The sequence below is a fragment of the Trichosurus vulpecula genome, chromosome 7 (genome assembly GCF_011100635.1).
Source record: "Trichosurus vulpecula isolate mTriVul1 chromosome 7, mTriVul1.pri, whole genome shotgun sequence".
NCBI classification, from domain to species: domain Eukaryota; kingdom Metazoa; phylum Chordata; class Mammalia; order Diprotodontia; family Phalangeridae; genus Trichosurus; species Trichosurus vulpecula.
In genome coordinates this window covers 203,951,251-203,971,788 of record NC_050579.1, presented here as the reverse complement: position 1 = coordinate 203,971,788, position 20,538 = coordinate 203,951,251, and the positions used below count along the sequence as shown (strand labels likewise).

Below are 20,538 nucleotides of genomic sequence, written 5' to 3'. Positions count from 1 at the left end.
CTAATAATATCTTGGACTGCTTAAAGAGAGACATAGATTATAAGAACAGATTACTGATAGTATTCTGTCCTGCTCTTAACTACATCTGAATTGATAGACTCACTTCACTAATTATCTGGGGAATGTCTAGAGAAAGGCAGTCAGATTATATGGAAGCCTCTTGAGTGTCACATGAGATTCGGTTGAAGGAACTAGAGTCATTAAGCCTGTAGAAGATAAAATTGGAAGGAGGGAGGGAGATGGGAAAGGGGACACTGTAACAGTGTTCATTTATTTGAAATCTGTCATTTGGAAGAGGGATCAGACTTGTTCCGTTTGACCGCAGTAGAACCCTGAGCAGTGAGTAGACATTGCAAAACATTGCAAAAAGACAGTTTTAGGATTCTAAGTCAGGGAGGAAAACGCCTAACAATTAAAGCTGTCCAAAGTTGAATGAGCTGCCTTGCTAGGTAGTGGGTCGCTCATTGGAGATCTTCAGACAGAAGCTGAAAAGGAATACTTGTTAGGTATCTTCTATAGTAGGGGTTCTTTGTTCACTGTGGGCTAATTTGGATGGAAGTTAACATGCATTAGTTGATGGATCTGCAAAAAGAATTAATTGGGTTTCCCCTCTTGCTCTTTCCTGGGGTTTGTTTTTTGACATGTCCATTCCCTTCACTACCCACTTCCCGGCTTGCCCACTGTTGCTGTATGTAGTAGCTATTTAACAGCCAGCCATTGCCACCAGCAACCAGAGAGACCTGAACCAGAAATTGTCTCAAGAGTTTTCATTGAGAAAATCATCATAGCAGATGTCAAACGAGTCTTCTGGCTGGGGCAGACTGATCCAGCCATATTGAAGTATGAGAAACAGAAATAAGAGGTCTGGGGGACAAAGGAACACAAGGAGGCTTGTAGTCAAACAGGCCAAATCCCAGGCTGTTGGTGTAGTTTGTGGGCTACCTCAAAGTCTTAGATGGAACAGCATTTGAATATCTTACAGCAGAAGGTGTTCCTTGTGATTGGACTAATTATTTTGTGAATTATCAATGCAATTCTTTTTTCCTTCTTTTGCTCTCTGGTATACCTTGATTGCATTAGATTAGTTTGAAAAGTTGTATAAATAACGTGAATTGTTAGAATGTAATTATATATGAGTTTCGGTTGGAATATAGTAGAAAGAACTTTGGGCCTGGATTCAAAAACTGCCTTGGAAATTTAACACTTCTATTACCTGAGGCAAGTCACTTGATCTCCCAGGGCCTCAGTTTCCTTATCTGAAAGTGGAGGGAGGTGAATTAGATGGCCTTTTGAGGTTCCTTTCAGTTCTAGATCTATCAGTTTTGATAATCACTAGAATCTTAAGAGTTGTTAAGAAGTCATTATCAATTACCGCTTTGGAAGGTTAGTCTAAATGTGTTAATTTATTTTGCTTTACTGCTTGTTACGAGAGAGGGAGTTGGAGAGGAAATCTGGAAATGACGATGTTAAAAAAAAAAAAAGAAAGGGAAGGAACATCAATAAACAAAAACAACAAGAAAAGAAAGTTTGGCTGCTTGTTTACTTAGTTTTTAGTATGTTGTTGACCTGGCTTTCATTTTCATCTCATGGTGATGATTACTAAGGTATTCTTTTGTTTTGTTTTGGTATCTTCTTTTCTCAGGTCAGATGTCCTGCAATCCTTCCTTTGGAGGCATTGGGAAAGGGCATTTAATGAGGGAGGTGGATGCCCTGGATGGTCTGTGCTCCCGGATCTGTGATCAGTCTGGTATACATTATAAAGTACTGAACCGGCGTAAGGGCCCAGCTGTCTGGGGTCTCCGAGCTCAGATCGATAGGAAACTTTATAAACAGAAAATGCAGGTAAGAATTAAATGCATTTAACTTTGTTGAGCACCCTCTCTTCCTGGACGTCCTTTCTCTCCTCAGGGTGTTTGTGACATTGCTCTCTCTTGGTTCTTCTCTTACCTATTTCACAGTCTCCTTTCATGGCGCACCATCTGTATCATGCCCCCTAGCTGTGGGTGTATCCCAGCACTCTGGCCTGGGCCCTCTTCTATTCTTGTTGTAGTTTCTCCCATGGTGATCTCATCAGCTCCAGTAGTTTTAAGTATCATCTCTACGAATATGACTCCTAAATCAATCTGTCCAGTCCTAGTTTCTCTTCTGAGTTCCAGTGATACATCTTCAACTGCCTCTTGGATATTGCAAACTGGATGTCCCTTAGGCTTCCCAAATTCAGTGTGTGTAAAACCCTTCTCCACCCCCCATCCGCCACCAATAATAATCCCTTTCAAACTGTCTTATTTCTATCAAGGGCTCTACTATCTTTCCCGTCAGCCAGGTTCATGTTGTCCTTGATTCCTGACTCTCCTTCGCCCCACATATCCAGACAGTTGCCAAACCTTAAGGTTTTTATCTCCACAATGCTATTACATCCATCCTCTTCTCTCTACTGACATGGCCATATCCCTAGTTTGGGCCCCTAGCATTTCTTACCTGCACTTTTGGATTAGCTTTCTTATTGATCTCTCTGCCTCAAATTTCTCCCTTCTCCAGTCCATCCTGCATGAATCTGCTAAAGTGATTTTTCTGAAGTTCAGTGTATTGTAAGGGAGTTTACTGGAGTGTCCCTCCCCTACTCAATGAACTAGAAACCAGCCATTACCTCAAGGATAAAGTATATATCCATCCTTGGTTTAGCTTTTGAAGCCCTTTACTACCTGCCCCCAACCAATCTTCCCAACCTTATTACACATCGCTCCCCTTCTTGCACTTTATTGTCCAGCCAAACTGACTTCATTGTTGTTCCTTTTGCACATTTCTCTACCTTTGTCCTGGCTGTCCTTCATGCCTAGAATATGCTTTAGCATCTCCTCTGCCTCATAGAATCCCTTATTCCTCAAAAACTCTGACCAAGTAACACTTTTTACATGAAGCCTTTCCTACTTTATGCAGAGCAGTTAGTGGCCCTTCCTCCCTCCCCCCAAAAAACTCCAGAGATTTACCTTGTATTTATTTTGTATAACCTTGTTTATACACATGTTGTCACCTCGAGGTCAGGAGCAGTTTCATTTTTGTCTTTGTATCCTTAGTGCCTGGAATAGAGTAGGTAGACCAATAAATACTTATCGATTAATAAAAGAAAAATGAAACTGGGGGACTCATTAATTGGTGGGGAAACAATTTGACTAAAATTTCTCACCAATTTCTTGTCTGTCGGTAGGAGGAAATCTTGACCACACCTCTGCTAACTGTTCGAGAGACAGCTGTGGAAGATCTTCTTCTTACGGAACCAGACTCAGACCACCCAGGAAACTGTTGTGTCAGTGGTGTTGTATTAGGTATATATTAGATATAGGATTTATGATAGTATCTGTTTTTAAAGCTTTGAGTTTTTGTGGTCTTTTGTTGTTTGTTTTTTAAAAGGAAAGTTCAATTATTTAGATTACTTCCATTCTCACTTCTAGCACAGGGCTGTTTAACCTTTTCTGTGTCATGAACTCCTGTGGTAGTCTGGTGAAGCCTATGGACCCTTTCTCAGAATCATGTTTTTAAGTAATTTAAGGAAATGCTAAATTTTAGTTTAGTTGTTAGTGGAAAATAAAGAAGTGATTTTTTTTTTCCTATCCAAGTTCACAGACCCTCTGAAATCTATCCATGGAATCCTTGGGTATCTGTGTGTGGTGTAATTTGTCTTTTGTCCTTGAAGAGGACCATGACATCAAAAAGATGATGCCATGACTTGCAAGTGAATTGGATTTAAGTGAGGGAGGGCTGTGAAAATTCACCAACTTCACTTCTCCTCCAGAATCGTCTGGGTCCAATGACCAGATTTAGATCAGGACAACTGGAGATGGCCTAGGATGCAGTGGGAGACCGTGGCCTTTTTAAGCTAAGGTCTTTTGAGTTCTCACTTTGACTCAGGCAACCAATGATTAGAGCTGTTTAAGAAGTGAGTCAAGGGATGGCCCTTTTAGTTAAAAAAATAAAATCAAACTGGAAGGGGAAGACCCTCAGGGTTTCTGGACAAAAGAGAAACAATTACTATTCTTATTCAATCTGAGCCATCTGGGCCCAAACAATAATAAGTGGTGCTTTGGTATAGGACCTATTGTTGGTCAGTCAGTGAGAGCCAGAGTGAATTATGTTTAAGGCAGACCTGTACAACTTGGCCATAGGTGGGAGCCAAAATTAAAATAAGTTAAACTTCTTCAGGCCAAAGCAAGTAAAGGTATGATTAATGATTAAGCTATTTTGCAAATAAACCATATTTTTTAAAAAGGGAAATTCCAATTAATATCAATTAGTTACACTTACTAAGATTTTTATTTATCATGAAATCACATTAATGATAAAAAAAATTACTTTGCTAAACAGTACAAGTTTTAATAAATTTTTCAGGTTTTTTTACTGTTTACATTTAGTGACAACCAAAAACACATCAAAAAGATATGATTCTTGCTCCTCTCAAACTAGAGACTGACTGATGTGGTTGGTTGCTGAAGGTCACGTGACAAAACAGGAGAGACTGAGCAGTAGCAACCCACTTGCCAAGTGACATGACAGGCACAGTAGTGACTAGTGGAAGGTGGGTTAAGCAGGGCAGGGACAAAGTGCTCATTACATCTTTATTTTCTTTTACATCCTCTACATTTTTCACAGGCCAGGGCCATTTGAAATCCTTTGGCAGGCCGCAAGCGGCCCACAGGCCTTTTGTTGTACAGGTCTGGTTTAAGGGATGGTCTTTAAGAAGGAAATCTAGCCAAAATACCACAAGATATCTAGGTAGGTTTCTGCCTTCAAAATTTACCTTCCTTTGGGCAGAGCACCCTCAGGTAAGGATGTGATACCCCATGTGGAGAGAGGAGGGGAGAAGAAGGGAGAGGACATAGAGGAGGGAAGGGAGAAGAGGAGCTGAGTTGCCCAACTGGAACTGTCCAGTTGGGTCCCCAGTGGGGTGGCTTCGACTACTCACAGGTTGCAGTTTGTCCATTGTTCTCAAAGGGGATCATGACATCAGAAAGATGATGCCATGACTTGCAAGTGAATTGGATTTAAGTGAGGGAGGGCTGTGCAAAGTTACCAGCCTCACTTTCTCCTCCACAGCCATCTGGGTCCAGTAGCCAGATATAGGTTGAGACAACTGGAGAGGGTCCCATGAGTATCTGTAGACACAAAGTTTGAAACCCCACCCAGCAAGTTTGGACTTGCTGACAAAGGAAAGTCCAGCTTACAAATTCAGTACCTATCTCAGATTTCTAGAGATTGAAATTCATTAAAAGCTTTCCACTAGTCAAATTAATGCAGTTTAGGGGTGCAGGGACCCCAAAATTATTGAGGTACAAGACGGAGTCATCTGGAAATAATTCAAGGCCTCAAGCAGTCTTCCAGTTAAGTGGCAAAAAGTTTATTGTAAAGGTAATATGGCGAGCAGAGCTTAGGGAACTTGCAGCCTAACAGGAGTGATGCTAAACCTTATATAGAAAAGGTACAGTGAATTGTGTGGCAACTATGTTAATTAGGTGGGGAGGGGGTGGGATCAAGGAGTAGTCAGCTTCTAGAGGAGCATACAGTTTTTATACATTGGGTGCAGGCATCATTCACTATTGGCATGGCCTGGGAGTGGGGGGAGGGGCTTCTGAGGGATCTGTATGTCTGTACTTCTATACATCTCTGTCTATAACGATAGCCTTGGGAGTTGATGTCTATAGCTTGACCTTTGGATTAAATATGGTAGCTGTGGGAATCAGTACATCATAGTTCTGCTGGTACAAGATAATCCTGTTTGTACAAGGGAACTTCTACAGGAATAGCTTGTTCTTGTTAACAGGGAGAGATAGTTTGCCCCATTGGGACCCACTCATGAGTTATTGCCAGAGATAGGGTCTTTGGGCTGGGAAAAGATATGGTCCTAGGGCTAGGGTCTGAGCACCCCATCAAAGTGATATAAAGAAATGGTCATCATCCAGTTTGGTAATGACTAGAACAAAAACAGCTGATTTTGTTCTCTTTTATTTTCCCTTTTTTAATCATCCAGAGGATGGAAGCAGAGTTTATGCTGAGAGTGTTGTCCTTACTACTGGCACATTTCTTAGAGGAATGATTCTGATTGGATTGGAAACGTATCCAGCAGGGCGTCTAGGAGATCAGCCTTCTATTGGCTTGGCACAGACTCTGGAGAAATTGGGATTTGTTATGGGGAGGTTGAAGACAGGGACTCCACCCCGAATTGCCAAAGATTCTATTAATTTTAGCAATTTGAATAAGCAGATGCCTGACAACCCATCTGTACCATTCAGCTTTCTCAATGAAGCAGTCTGGCTTAGGGTAAGAATTTTCAAAGCTATGATAGTAATTGGAATGCATTAGAAGTCTTGGTAGTTAACACTAAAGAAAGTCATTTCATATTTGTTTAATATCACTCCAGATTTCTGGATGCTGTTGTTTTATGTATAAACAACAAATCTTTAAAAGGATTTATTTAGGAAAAAAAAATTACCCATACACTTCTTAAAATCTTATTAATTCTCAATAGCTTTCCTCATCATTTCAATTTTTAAAAATTATATTGTACACTTAAGAGTTGAGAATTTTAAAATGAAGGTTTTAGTTTCTAATCATGATTCCAAATATTATGTGACTTTGGATAAGCCACTTTCTCTTTAAAATAAAAGGAATTATGAAGTTAATGCTTTCATTCTTCATATATTTTAATATCAATAAAAAGTTTTTATAAATTATCTCATAATTCATGATTTGATTAAAGGGAAAACTAAGGATTCAAAGTAATTTTGTAACAAATCTGATCTTTTTTTAGCCAGAAGATCAGCTACCATGTTACTTAACACATACCAACTCAAGAGTCGAACAGATAGTTAATGAGAACATTCACCTTAACACTCATGTGAAGGAAACTGCCAAAGGACCCCGGTAAGAATGAACTGTTCTGAGAATGTACTGAATAATGTATTTTTTTTTAAATACAGCATTTTAGAATTGAAAGGGATCTCCCTCAACAGCCACGCAATTCAGCCTGTACTCAAAAAAGAATCCCCTCTTCAACATACCCATCAACTGGTCACCTGGCTTCTGCTTGAAGACCTCCAATAATAGGAAACTTACTGTCTCAAAAAGGTGTACATTCCACTGTCAGGACTAATGGTTAGGAAGTTTATCCAGACAAGCCTAAATTTGACTTTTTTCAATTTACTGGTTCTACCCTCTAGAGTCAAAGAGAACAATTCTAATTCCTCTTCTAGTCAGTCAGATTTCTGAATTGGGTGGGAAAATGAGCAGACAGCATAAAAAAACTCACTGTAGAATCTTACTTTGGTGACAAAGAAGATCAAAACATACAGCCAGAAGAAGAAAACAAAGTCAAAGATTCTACATCAAAAGCCTCCAAGAAAAATATGAATTGGTCTCAGGCCATGGAAGAGCTCAAAAAGAATTTTGAAAATCAAGAGAAGTAGAGGAAAGATTGGGAAAAGAAGGAGAGGGATGCAAGAAAATCATGAAAAAAATAAGTCAACACTTTGCTAAAGGAGACCCAAAAAAATACTGAAGAAAATAATATCTTAAAAAATAGACTAACCCCAATGGCAAAAGAGGTCCAAAAAGCCAGTGAGAAGAAGAATGCCTTAAAAACCAGAATTGGCCAAATGGAAAAGGAGGTCCAAAAGCTCACTGAAGAAAATAATTCCTTAAAAATTAGAATGGAGCAAATGGAAGCTAATGACTTTGTGAGAAATCAAGAAATTATAAAACAGAACCAAAAGAATGAAAAGATAGAAGACAATGTGAAATATCTCATTGGAAAAACTGACCTGGAGAATAGATCCAGGAGAGATAATTTTAAAATTATTGGACTACCTGAAAGCCATGATCAAAAAAAAGAGCCTAGACAGCATCCTTCAAGAAATTATCAAGGAGAACTTCCCTGATATTCTAGAACCAGAGGGTAAAATAGAAATTGAAAGAATCCACCAATGGCCTCTTGAAAAAGATCCCAAAAACAAAACTCCTAGGAATATTGTCACCAAATTCCAGAGTTCCCAAGTCAAGGAGGAAATATTGCAAGCAGCTAGAAAGAAACAATTCGAGTATTCTGGAAACACAATCAGGATAACATAAGATCTAGCAGCTGCTACATTAAGAGATCAAAGGGCTTAGAATATGATATTCCAGAGGTCAAAAGAGCTAGGATTAAAACCAAAAATCACTTACCCAGCAAAACTGAGTATAGTGCTTCAGGGGAAAAAAATGGATTTGCAGTGAAATAGAGGACTTTCAAGCATTCTTGATGAAAAGACCAAAGATGAATAGAAAATTTGACTTTCAAATACAAGACTCAATAGAAGCATGAAAAGGTAAACAGGAAAGAGAAATCATAAGGGACTTACTAAAGTTGAACTGTTGAACATGGAAAGATGATATTTGTAACTCATGAGGCTTTTCTCATTATTAGGGTAGTTGAAGAGAATATACTTACAGACAGAGGGCACAGGGTGAGTTGAATATGAAGTGATGATATCTAAAATATTAAGGGGTGAGAAAGGAATATGTTGGGAGAAGGAGAAAGGGAGAGATAGAATGTGGTAAATTATCTCACATAAAAGAGGCAAGAAAAAGTTGTTATAATGGAAGGGAGAAGGGGGGAGGTGAAAGGGAATGAGTGAACCTTACTCTCATATTTGTCTTAAGGAGGGAATAACATACACACTCAATTGGGTATCTTGCCCTACAGGAAAATACGAGGGAGAGGGATAAGGGGGGGATGATAGAAGGGAGGACAGATTGGGGGAGGGGGTAGTCAGAAGCAAACACTCTTTTGAAAAGGAACAGGGTCAAAGGAGAAAATTGAACAAATGGGGGATGGGATAGGATGGAGGGAAATACAGTTAGTCTTTCACAATATGACTATTATAGAAATGTTTTGCGTAATGATACATGTATAACCTATGTTGAATTGTTTACCTTCTCAAGGAGGCAGGGTAGGGAGGGAAGAAGGGGGAGAATTTGGAACTCAAAGTTCTAAAAACTAACGTTAAAAATTGTTTTTACATACAACTGGGAAATAAGATATACAGGCAGTGAGGTATAGAAGTCTATCTTGCCCTACAATAAAGTAAGGGGATAAGGGGTGGTGGGGAGTGGAGTGATAGAAGGGAGGGCAGACTGGGGAAAGGGGCAATCAGAATACATGCCACTAGGGGCAGCTAGGTGGTGCAGTGAGTAGAGCACTGGCCCTGGAGTCAGGAGGACCTGAGTTCAAATACAGCCTCAGACACTTGACACGTACTAATTGTGTGACCTTGGGCAAGTCACTTAACCCCAATTGCCCTGCCAAAAAGCAAAAAAAAAAAAAGAATACATGCCACTTTGGGCGGGGGGGCGGTGAGAGATGGGGAGAAAATTTGTAACTCAAAATCTTGTGGAAATGAGTCTTGAAAACTAAATATAAATTAATCTAAAAAAAACAAACCATCCACTATGTGCCAGGAACTGTACTAAGTGCTGGGAGATTTTAAAAAAAGACCAAAGGCAGTCCTTGCCCTCAAGGAACTCACAGTCTATTAGAGCAGACAACAAGTAAACAAATATATACAAACAAGCTATATACAGGATAAATAGAAAATAATTAAAAGAGAGAAGGCACTAGAATTAAGAGGGGTTGGAAAAAGCTCCCTATAGAAGATGAGATTTTAGTTGGAACTGGAAGTAAGCCAGAAGGAAAGAGATTCCAGGCACAAAGATAAAATGTCCAGAGCTTAGAGATGGAGTATCTCGTTCATGGAATGGAGTATCTCGTTCATGGAATATCAAGGAGGCTAGTGTCACTGAAATCCAGTGGGGAATAAGTTGTAAGAAAATTGGGGTGGGGGGGAGGCGTGGTGCAGGGGAGGGCTCGGCAGGGAAGCTGGAAAGAGGTTATAAAGGGCTTTGAATGCCAAACAGCATTTTGTATTTGATCCTGGAGATGATAGGGAGTCTATTGAGTAGGAGGATGACATGATTGGACCATGTCTGCCACATGATAACCCTTCAAATACTTGAAATACATGTCTGTACTCTGTACCTCAACTCCCAAGTCTTCTCTTTTCCAGGATAAACACTCCTAGTTCTTTCAGCTGGTCCTAACATGACTTAGGATTGAAGCCCTTCACCATCCTGGGTGTCCTCCAGTTTATCAATGTAGTACCTGGACATAATATTGCAAATACGGTCTGATAAGGGCAGAGTACAGTTGGATTATCTCCTCTTTATTCCTAGAAGTTATGCCTGTCATTAGCTAATGTTTTCTTTTTGGCTGCACTATTGCACTGTTAAATTATATTTAGCTTTCATTATACTAAAGCTTTCAGATCTTTTCAAGACAAATTGCTTTCAAACCAGGCCAATTCTTTATTATACTCATGAAGGTAATTTTTTGAAATCAAGTGTAATGTTGAATTTATTATACATATTTAAAAGAAAAGCAAGATATACATAATGGATACCTGTAGTTTGACATATAGTCCTCTTTTTCTGTTCTAAGTATATAGAAATGCCCATTTTATTTGAGGTTAAATGTAATCCTTTACATCAGCTTTTAAAATTTAGTGTAACAGTTTAGCCCAGGGGTGGGGAATCTGCCCCCTCAAGTGTAGCCCTTTGACTGAATCCAAACTTCACAGAACAAATCCCCTTAATAAAAGGATTTTTTTCTGTAAAACTTGGACTCAGTCAAAAGGCTTCCCCAGGGACCTAGAAGGCCACATGTGGCCTCCAGCCTGCAAGTTCCCCACCTCTGGTTTAGCCTCTCAAGATAATAATAGCAATAGGTAGCATTTACATAGCTCTTTGAGATTTGCAAAGTGTTTTACATGTTATCTCACTTGGTCTTCACAACAGCCCTACATAAGGGAGATGCCATTATAATTCCCATTTTATGGATGAGGAAACTGAGGCAGACAGAGGTTAAAAGATTTCCTCGGGATCACCCAGCTAGTATCTGAGCAGAATTGCAGTGGCCTGACCTAGTCTAAATGGAGCCATATTAGCTCTTTTTTATTGCTTTTTCGCTTTTCTAGTTGTGCAGTTCCCAAGTTAGTGAATCTTCTTTTGATGTTATTGTTAATTTTGGTTTTTCCTTCATTTCTTTCAAATTTTCTGTTGACAGATACTGTCCTTCAATTGAATCTAAGGTTTTACGTTTTCCAAACCGTATACATCAAGTTTGGTTGGAACCAGAAGGAATGGATTCCGATCTCATCTATCCACAAGGGCTTTCTATGACACTACCACCTGATGTGCAAGAACAGCTGATCACATCTATCAGAGGCTTGGAGAAAGCCAGGATTATACAGCCAGGTAATAGGTTATATTTGTCCTTCTGTGTAAGTTTAGCACTACTTTACCTGATAGTAAATCAGCCAGTAAGCATTTATTAAGCCTCCATTATCTGCTATAGACACTGGGGATTCACAAGTATTAAGAATGAAACAATCCTTATTCTCAAGGAGTTTAAGTATATGCAGAAAAAATATAAAGAAAATAGATACAAGGCTGTTTAGGAGGGGAAAATACAAGCAGTGGGGTGTTGGGTCAGGGATCAGAGAAGGCTCTATGTAGAAAATGATATTTGAGTTGTGTCTTGACTGAAAAGAGGGATCCTATGAGAAGGAATGAATTCCAGGCATATGTAACGGTCATTGCAAAAACGCACAGACAGAAGATAAGAGTATGATAGGAGAGGAACAGAAAACAGGAGTTATGTACAATGAGGCTGGAAGTTTAGGTTGGCATAAGGTTTGAATAGCTTTAAAATCTAAACTAAGGAGTTCATATTTTATCCTAGAGGTAATTGGGAGCCAGTAGAATTTATTAAGTAAGGGAGTGGCATGGAAAAGAATCATTTTGGCAACAGCATATAGGATGGCCTGGAACAGAAGAGCCTTGTGGCAGAAAGACCAGTTAAGAGGCTGTTAGAATACTTTAGGCAAGAGATGATGAAGTTTTGAACCAAAGTAGTGGATGCATGAGTATAGAGAAGAGGTCATAGTTTACATCACTGCTTGTAGTCTAGGAATAGAAAACCTAAATACCAAACTATGTCCATGAAGGTACTCTGTCTTGTTTATTAAATGAATTATAAAGATATTCCTTGTACCATTTCTACTTGGAGGAAAATCTGGATCACATTACCTTATCCTTTTTGCTTGTTCTTTGGATAGGTTATGGTGTTCAGTATGATTATTTGGACCCCCGTCAGATCACACCTTCTCTTGAAACTCATTTGGTTCAGCGACTTTTCTTTGCTGGACAAATAAATGGTACCACTGGTTATGAAGAAGCAGCCGCCCAAGTAAGTGGCTATATATGGAAGGTAATGGGACAGCATTTGTGGGATCATAGATTTATAGTTGGAAGGAACCTTAGAAGAAATCATGTCCAGCCTCCGCCATTTTATAGATAGGGATAGATAAGGCCTACAGGGTTAATCTTGCCTAGGGTCACACATAGTTAGTATCTGGGGTGGGGTTTGAACTCAGGTCCTTATTCATTAAGGGCTTACAGTCTTTGTAGCATTAACCCATGTTTTAGGAATTGCAAATAGAAAAGCAAGCTAGGTAGTACCTGCTCTCCAGTAGCTTACATTCTAATTAGTGAGAAAAGACATACAGGACAGTTGAGCTGCAGGTCAGATGGAAAGGCCAAATGTGGTGGTCCTTAAGGTGTGAGGACAGATGACAAAGCCCAGAAGTCTTTAGATCAGATGGCAATACCTGGGGGTATTGGAAGTGGAATATTTATTCATTGCTTAGGGAATTACAAGAGCAGTTACTGTCTATTTTATTGTCATATGAAGAAGTTGAAAACATCTTTCAAGCCAAGTCCACATATTTTTGTAGTGACTTTACTGCAAAGAGAGAATACAGCAAAAAGTATGTTGGAAAATGTGGTTCAGATTTAATAAAGGAACAATAACAAAGGTTTGTAGATGACTCAGAAGACAGGACATCATATATTCCAAGCAAGACACTGAGAGAGAGAGTCAGGGATCTTGAGTGAGATGTTCTCCACTTCTTCAGCTACTGAAAATCCAGAAAAGAAATTTCTTACCACCAAAGTCCTTAGTACTACCACATAATTAAACGTGATAAACAGATATAGTTTTATCAATGGAAATAACATTAAAGAGGATATATTGCCATCTTCTTTGCTGCTGTACCATAAGAGGACCATGATGCTTTTATTTCTGATTTGCAGATAAAATAATATATATGTATGTGTGTGTGTGTGTGTGTGTGTATATATATATATATGTTGTCTCCCCCATCATAATATGAATATTATATAATATAATGAATACTATATAATATTGTAATATGAACTCCTTTAGAATAGAGACTGTCTTCCTTTTCTGTCAGTATCCCCAGTGCTTAGCACAGGGCTTTTCACACGGTAAATATTTGATAAATGTTTTTCTTTCATTCATTCATACTAAGAAGCCTCACATCTATATGTCATGACTACTTCATTAAGAGGCTTGGAAGGATGGGATGAACATCAAACTATCACACAGAAAGTTAAATTGACCACATTTTAACAAAAAGAAAACAACTAGTAATGATGTGCAGTCATTTCTGAATTGACTGTCTGTATAGAGTCAAACTAATGATTAGTTACAGTAGAGATAAAAATTAGCTAAATCAGAAGAAAGGACACATAAAGAAGACAGCACTAAAATAACAGCTTCACCCTGACCTAATCAAATGAGTTGCTGTCACTAAGGAAGTTGGAAATGGGAAAAGGTAAAGATCTTGCCTTTACTACTTCCTACAGAAGTTTAACTGATGTATAATAGATGCCACAACAAAGAGTTCAAAAGATTCCTGAAACTAACCTAACCAGCACATATTTGATCTCATTGCCAGAGGTGGTAACCAAAAATACCATTTTTAGAGTATAAACATGTTAGTAAATCATTATGGAAAAGGTTGGGAGATTATGAGCAGCATTGCCTCTTAAAATCAAAAAACAGTGGAAACAGAAGCAAGTCTTTACAGAGTCTGATATTAGACTTAATTGAGTTGATCACAAAATATATAGATACAAGCTAGAGGAGGATATTAAGAAGACAGAAACTGGAACAGATTTATCAGAATTTTATAATTTATTTTCAACATCATAGTCACAGTCAAATAGGAAGAAGTCATGCCATCCTTGATCTGAATGTTCCCTGGCAGAGAGCAGGAGACTGTTGAAAGCCTAGGAAAGAGAGAGCAGCACATAAGTGTAAAGGGAAGAATGCCTATTCCCTTCCTGCTGCTCCATGATACCTTCACCCTGTATGTACATGTGTTCTTCAGGGGAGAACCAGAACACTGAATTTGTTAAAGGAGTTTAAGAAAATTGTTATGACCCTGGAATTATTGCAGTCTGTTTTTATCAGAGTTTCTCATCAAGTCCTGAAGGAAGTTCCCCTCCACTGAAAAAGACCCTGCCCTACCCCCCAAAAAAATTTCTCTCATCTCAGAACAGTTCTAAAGCAAAAAAAGAAAGCCCTGATAGCAACCAAAAAGAAAGAACAACCAAATGCACTTGATTACTTCATTCTGGGGCATCAAGCACTTCAAATTCAGTATGAATAAGGTTTAAAGATACTTGCTGTACCCCCTCAAAACAGGAGATAACTATATTCCTGTTGGAGCTTGTGAAGAACTGGGATCTCGGGAGTGTCTAGACTAGACAAGATTTAGAGAAACTGGAAGAACTTGTGTGAACTGAAGCAGACCAAAGTGAGCAGAACCAGGAGAACATTATACAATGTGACTATAACATTATAAGGAAAAACTTAACTCTGATCAATGCAAAGACCAATCCCACCCCACAAAACTGGTGATGTATAAGCATGATAATGCTGCTCACCTCTTGGCAGACAGTTGATGGACTAGAGATACAGAATTAGACGTACATTTTAAAATAGAGCTATGGATTTGTTTTGTATGACTATTCTTTGTTGTTAAAAGGAAGGAATTTTATTCGGGGGGAGGGTAGAAGAGAGTTGGGAAGAAATTAGGGAATAGTAAATGTGATGCTAAAAAAAAGAATGTCAGCGAATCATCAAAAAAAAGACAACAGAAAAAAGCAGATGAAAAGTCAGAAGAGGACACACAAGCAGAAAAGTGTTGGTTGTCCCATATTAAATTTGAAATATATAAAAAGAGCTAAACTGCATTTAGTGGGTATTCATAGTTTCTGTTCTTATGTGTATAGGGAAATGTTCCTATTTGCCAAGTTCATAATAATAAAAGTTATTTTTTTTTTAAATTAAGATATCTCAAAGAGGGGAACATAACCAAAAGAATAGAATAAGATCACAGAAAATACTATGAAAAAGGTGATCAACAGAATGTGAAAATTACAAATTTCTACTTTCTCATCATTATAAAAATAATCTATACATGTACTGAGTGTCTTTGATTAAAATATGAGAAGGGACTAGTTTACTGATGTTTTCTACAGCAGACCACACCTTTACAGTATCACACAGTTGCCTGAAAGGTGTAGAAAATAAAGGATCCTGCTGTTTTTATTGTTTGTTGGTACAGAAAACTTTCAACGAGGTAGAACAAAGTTCAGCCTTAAAGATCTTTGTCCAACAAGTAGTTTCATATATATGTGCATATCCCTTCATAACAACCACCACAGAAACAACTGATTATCAGGTAAGTCATAAAACGGGGAGACATATGTTCCACAAAGGTGTTTACTGCTGTCGTGGAGTGTGTAAAGCTTAGAGTCCATCTGGAAGAAAGGGTTCCTCTAGATGTTGAGGTCCTCCAGATGCTTTGTATGCAGATGAGGAAACTGACATTCCAATAAATCAAATGATTTGCCCTTGGTCACACAGTTGAGAGTCACACACTGTGAGAGGCAAAATTTTAACCCTGTACTTACTGACTTCAGATTCTAGTACTCTATCCATCATGTCACGCTGCCTCTTACAGCATTGCACCTCTGAACTGGAGAAGAGAAACAATGCTTGTATCCTTTCTGATTATCTAAAATCATGTTCTTTGGCTAATAGGAAATATTAGCCATTATCAGTTATAAAATATGGGCCATATTTTTAAGCTTCACTTAAGTTCATTGGCATGTTTCATGTTATTTTCTTACACTGTTAGGTTGTGATCCTCTTTAAATATGACACATCTGTATTCATAATTATCCTTAAAACTTTTCAGGTTTTGGTTTTGGTTTTTTGTAGGGTATAATAGCTGGCATCAATGCCAGTCTTCGGGCCAGTGGCAAACCTCCATTTATCATTAGTCGCACAGAGGGCTATATTGGGGTCTTGATTGATGACCTTACCACACTGGGCACCAGCGAACCATATCGAATGTTTACTAGCCGAGTGGAGTTTCGTGTGTCTCTCCGGCCTGATAATGCTGATAGCAGACTTACTTTCCGAGGTAATTATATCTTCTCCCTGTGACTTCTGTGCCTGACATAATTGGCTTTTAAAAAACTTATCTTGCTCCTCTGTTCTCTTTCCCCAGGCTACAAGGAGGCTGGTTGCGTATCTCAGCAGCGGTACAATCGAGCTTCTTTGATGAAGTCTTCTTTAGAAGAAGGAATTTCAGTGCTGAAATCTCTCCAGTTTTCTAGCTACAAATGGAAAAAGTTGATTCCAGAAGCCCCAGTCAGCATTATTAAAAGTGAGCCTCAAAGGTAAGAGTTTGAGTAGATCTTTCTTATTTTTGACAGTATTCAAAATAATAATTATTAGAAAAATGTGGAACCTCTTTTATTAGCTTCTATTCCTTCTTAGCAGAAGAGGAAATAGAATATGTAAATAGACCTATTTTAGAACAAGAAATGGAACAGGCCATAAATGAACTTTCTAAGAAAAAAGCACCAGGACCAGACAGATTTACAAGTGAATTCTGTCAAACATTTAAAGACCAAATAATTCCAGTATTAAATAAATTATTTGGAATAATAGGCAAAGAGTTCTACCAAACTTCTTTTATGAAACAAATATGATAGTGATACTTAAGCCAGGAAGAGTAAAAACACAGAAAGAAAATTATAGACCAATTTCTTTAGAGTATGAATGCAAAAATCCTAAATAAAATACTAGCTAGGAGATTACAACAATGTATTACAAAGATTATACATTATGAGCAAACAGGATTTATACCAGGAATGCAGGGATGGTTTAACATAAGGAAAACTTTAATGTAATTGATTATATCATCAATAAAAGTAACAAAAATCAAAGATTATATCAATAGATGCATAAAAAGCTTTTGATAAAGTACAGCACTCATTTCTATTAAAAAACTTTCATCCCTTCTTGATCACCATACCCATGACCCCCTCCTCACTACATATTTTTTTGTCTTAGTGCGTCTTTTAAATGTTTATGAAATGTCCTAGGAATCGAGAACTTCAGTCTGTTCAATGAATGTATCAGTAAAGAGTATGAAAAAGAATTCCCAAATATCCTGACTACCCATTTTTTTGCTTTACATTCTTGTCTTTATTTTTTAAATATTTTATTTTTTCCCAATTACATGTAAAGACAATTTTTAACATTCATTTTTTAAAATTTTTAGTTCCGGATTCTTCCTCTCTCCCTACTATGATGGTGAGCAATTTGATATAGGTTATACATGTGCAATTGTGCAAAACATATTTCCATATTAGTCATGTTATGAAAGAAGAAATAGATATGCTTCCCCCCCCAAAAAAAAAAGTTTTTAAAAAAAGTGGAAAATAGTATGTTTCAGTATTCATTCATGCTGTATTCTGGAAGTGGATAGCATTTTTCATCATAAATCCTTTGGAATTGTCTTAGATCATTGTATTTTCTGAGAACAGCCAAGTCATTCACAGTTGATCGTCATACAGTAGTGCTGTTACTATGTATGATGTTCTTCTAATTCTTCTCACTTCACTTTGCATCAGTTCATATAAATCTTCCCAGGTTTATATCTGAAATCATCCAGCTCATCATTTCTTATAACACAGTAGTATTCCATTACATTCATGTACCACAACTTGTTCAGTCATTCCCCAGTTGATGGTCATCCCCTCAATTTCCAGTTCTTTGCCACCACAAAAAGAGCTGCTATAAATATTTTTGTACATGTGGGTCCTTTTCCCATTTTTATGGTCTCTTTGGGATACAGACCTAGAAGTGGTTTTGCTAGATCAAAGGGTATGCACAATTTTATAGCCCTTTGGATATAGTTTCAAATTACTCTCCAGAATGGTTAGAACAGTTCACAACTCCACCAGCAGTGCATGTGTCCTAATTTTCCCACATCCCCTCCAATATTTATCATTTTCCTTTTCTATCATATTAACCAATCTGACAGGTCTGAGGTACTTGTTTTAATTTGCATTTCTCTAATCAATTGTGATTTAGATAGCTTTAATTTCTTCCTCTGAAAACTGCCTGTTCATATCCTTTGACCAGTTATCAGTTGGGGAATGACTTGTATTCTTATAAATTTGAGTCAGTTCTCTATATATTTGAGAAATGCAGCTTTTATCAGAGACACTTGCTGTAAAAATTGTTTCCCAGCTGTCTGCTTTCTTTCTAATTTTAGTGGCATTGGTTTTGTTTGTGCAAAATCTTTTTAATTAATATAATCAAAATTATCCATTTTGTATTTCATAATGTTTTCTGTCTCTTGTTTGGTCATAAATTCTTCCCTTCTCCATAGATATGACAGGTGAACTTTTCCTTGCTTCTCTAATTTGTTTATGGTATGGCTCTTTATGTCTAAATCATGTACCTATTTTGATGGTGCAAGATGTTGGTCTGTACCTAATTTTTGCCATACTGTTTTCCAGTTTTCCCATCAGTTTTTTGTCAAATAGTGAGTTCTTGTCCCAAAAGCTTGGTTCTTTGGGTTTATTAAACACTAATTACTATGGTCGTTTACTACTGTGTCTTGTGTGCCTAATCTATTCCATTCCACTGACCCACCACTCTATTTCTTAGGCTGTACCAGGTTGTTTTCATGATTATCACTTTATAGTGCAGTTTGAGATCTGGCACAGCTTGGCTACCTTTCATCACTTTTCTTTTTTCGTTAATTCCTTTGATATTCTCAACCTTTTGTTTTTCCAGATGAATTTTGCTATTATTTTTTCTAGCTCTACAAAATAATTTTTGGTAGGTGTGATATGGCATTGAAGAAGTAAATTAATTTAGATAAAATTACCCATTTTTAATATTTGTAAATAATAATGATAACTGGCTTTTATGTAGTACTTTTAAAGTTCACGAAGTACTTGAAATAGTTTATCTGAGCCTCACCAAAAAACCCATAAAGTAGGTATAATATCTATTTTACAAATGAGGAAACTGAAGATCACAATGACTTGTGATCACACAGTTCAGTAAGTATTAGAGGCAGGATTTTAATCACAGTCTTATATTTCTAAATCCAGCATTCTGTTTTTTCTTTTTTTTTTTCCTTTTTTTTTTTACATTTTTTTTATTTAACATATTTAGTTTTCAGCATTGATTTTCACAAGAGTTTGAATTACAAATTTTCTCCCCATTTCTACCTTCCCCCCCACTCCAAGATGGCGTATATTCTGATTGCCCTGTTCCCCAGTCGGCGCTCCCCTCTGTCACCCCACTCCCCTCCCATCCCCTTTTCCCTTCCTTTCTTGTAGGGCAAGATAAATTTCTGCGCCCCATTGTCTGTGTATCTTATTTTCTAGATGCATGCAAAAACTTTTTTTTTTGTTTTTGAATATCTGTTTTTAAAACTTTGAGTTCCAAATTCTCTCCCCTCTTCCTTTCCCACCCACCCTCCCTAAGAAGTCAAGCAATTCAACATAGACCACATGCGTATCATTATGTATAACCCTTCCACCATACTCATGTTGTGAAAGACTCACTATATTTTGCTCCTTCCTAACGTATCCCCTGTTATTGAATTTTCTCCCTTGACCCTGTCCCCTTTTTATTTTATTTTTGATTACCTCCACCCCTATCTGCCCTCCCTTCTATCATCCTCCCTTTTTTTTTAATCTTCTTCTTCCTCCTTTTTTCCTGTGGGGTAAGTTACCCAATTGAGTATGTATGGTATTCCTTTCTCAGGTCAAATCTGATGAGAGCAAGATTCACTCATTCCCCCTCACCTGACTTCTCTTCCCTTCCTACAGAACTGCTTTTTCTTGTCACTTTTATGCGAGATAATTTGCCCCATTCTATCTCTCCCTATCTCCCTCTCTCAATATATTCCTCTCTCATCCCTTAATTTGATTTTATTTCTTTTAGATATCTTCTCTTCATCTTCAACTCACCCTGTGCCCGCTCGCGCACTCTCTCTCTCTCTCTCCATATATATATATATATATACACATACATATATATATATATATACACATACACACTCACATATACATATATATACAAAAACAAATATATATATATGAATATTCCCTTCAGCTACCCTAATACTGAGGTCTCATGAATCTTATACATCATCTTTCCATGTAGGAATGTAAACAAAACAGTTCAACTTTTAGTAAGTC

At 37.7% G+C, this 20,538-nt stretch overlaps 1 protein-coding gene across 1 annotated transcript in view; it reads left to right on the top strand.

Annotated features, from left to right (window-relative positions):
* The window catches only part of MTO1 (mitochondrial tRNA translation optimization 1), a 30,992-nt gene that overhangs the window by 1,283 nt on the left and 9,171 nt on the right, over positions 1–20,538 (top strand). Inside the window, exons 2-9 of the mRNA XM_036767624.1 lie at positions 1,643–1,842; positions 3,206–3,323; positions 6,020–6,309; positions 6,800–6,912; positions 11,144–11,334; positions 12,198–12,328; positions 16,238–16,442; positions 16,530–16,701. Of these exons, the coding sequence (XP_036623519.1) occupies positions 1,643–1,842; positions 3,206–3,323; positions 6,020–6,309; positions 6,800–6,912; positions 11,144–11,334; positions 12,198–12,328; positions 16,238–16,442; positions 16,530–16,701 (1,420 nt within the window). The remainder of the gene's footprint in view (positions 1–1,642; positions 1,843–3,205; positions 3,324–6,019; positions 6,310–6,799; positions 6,913–11,143; positions 11,335–12,197; positions 12,329–16,237; positions 16,443–16,529; positions 16,702–20,538) is intronic.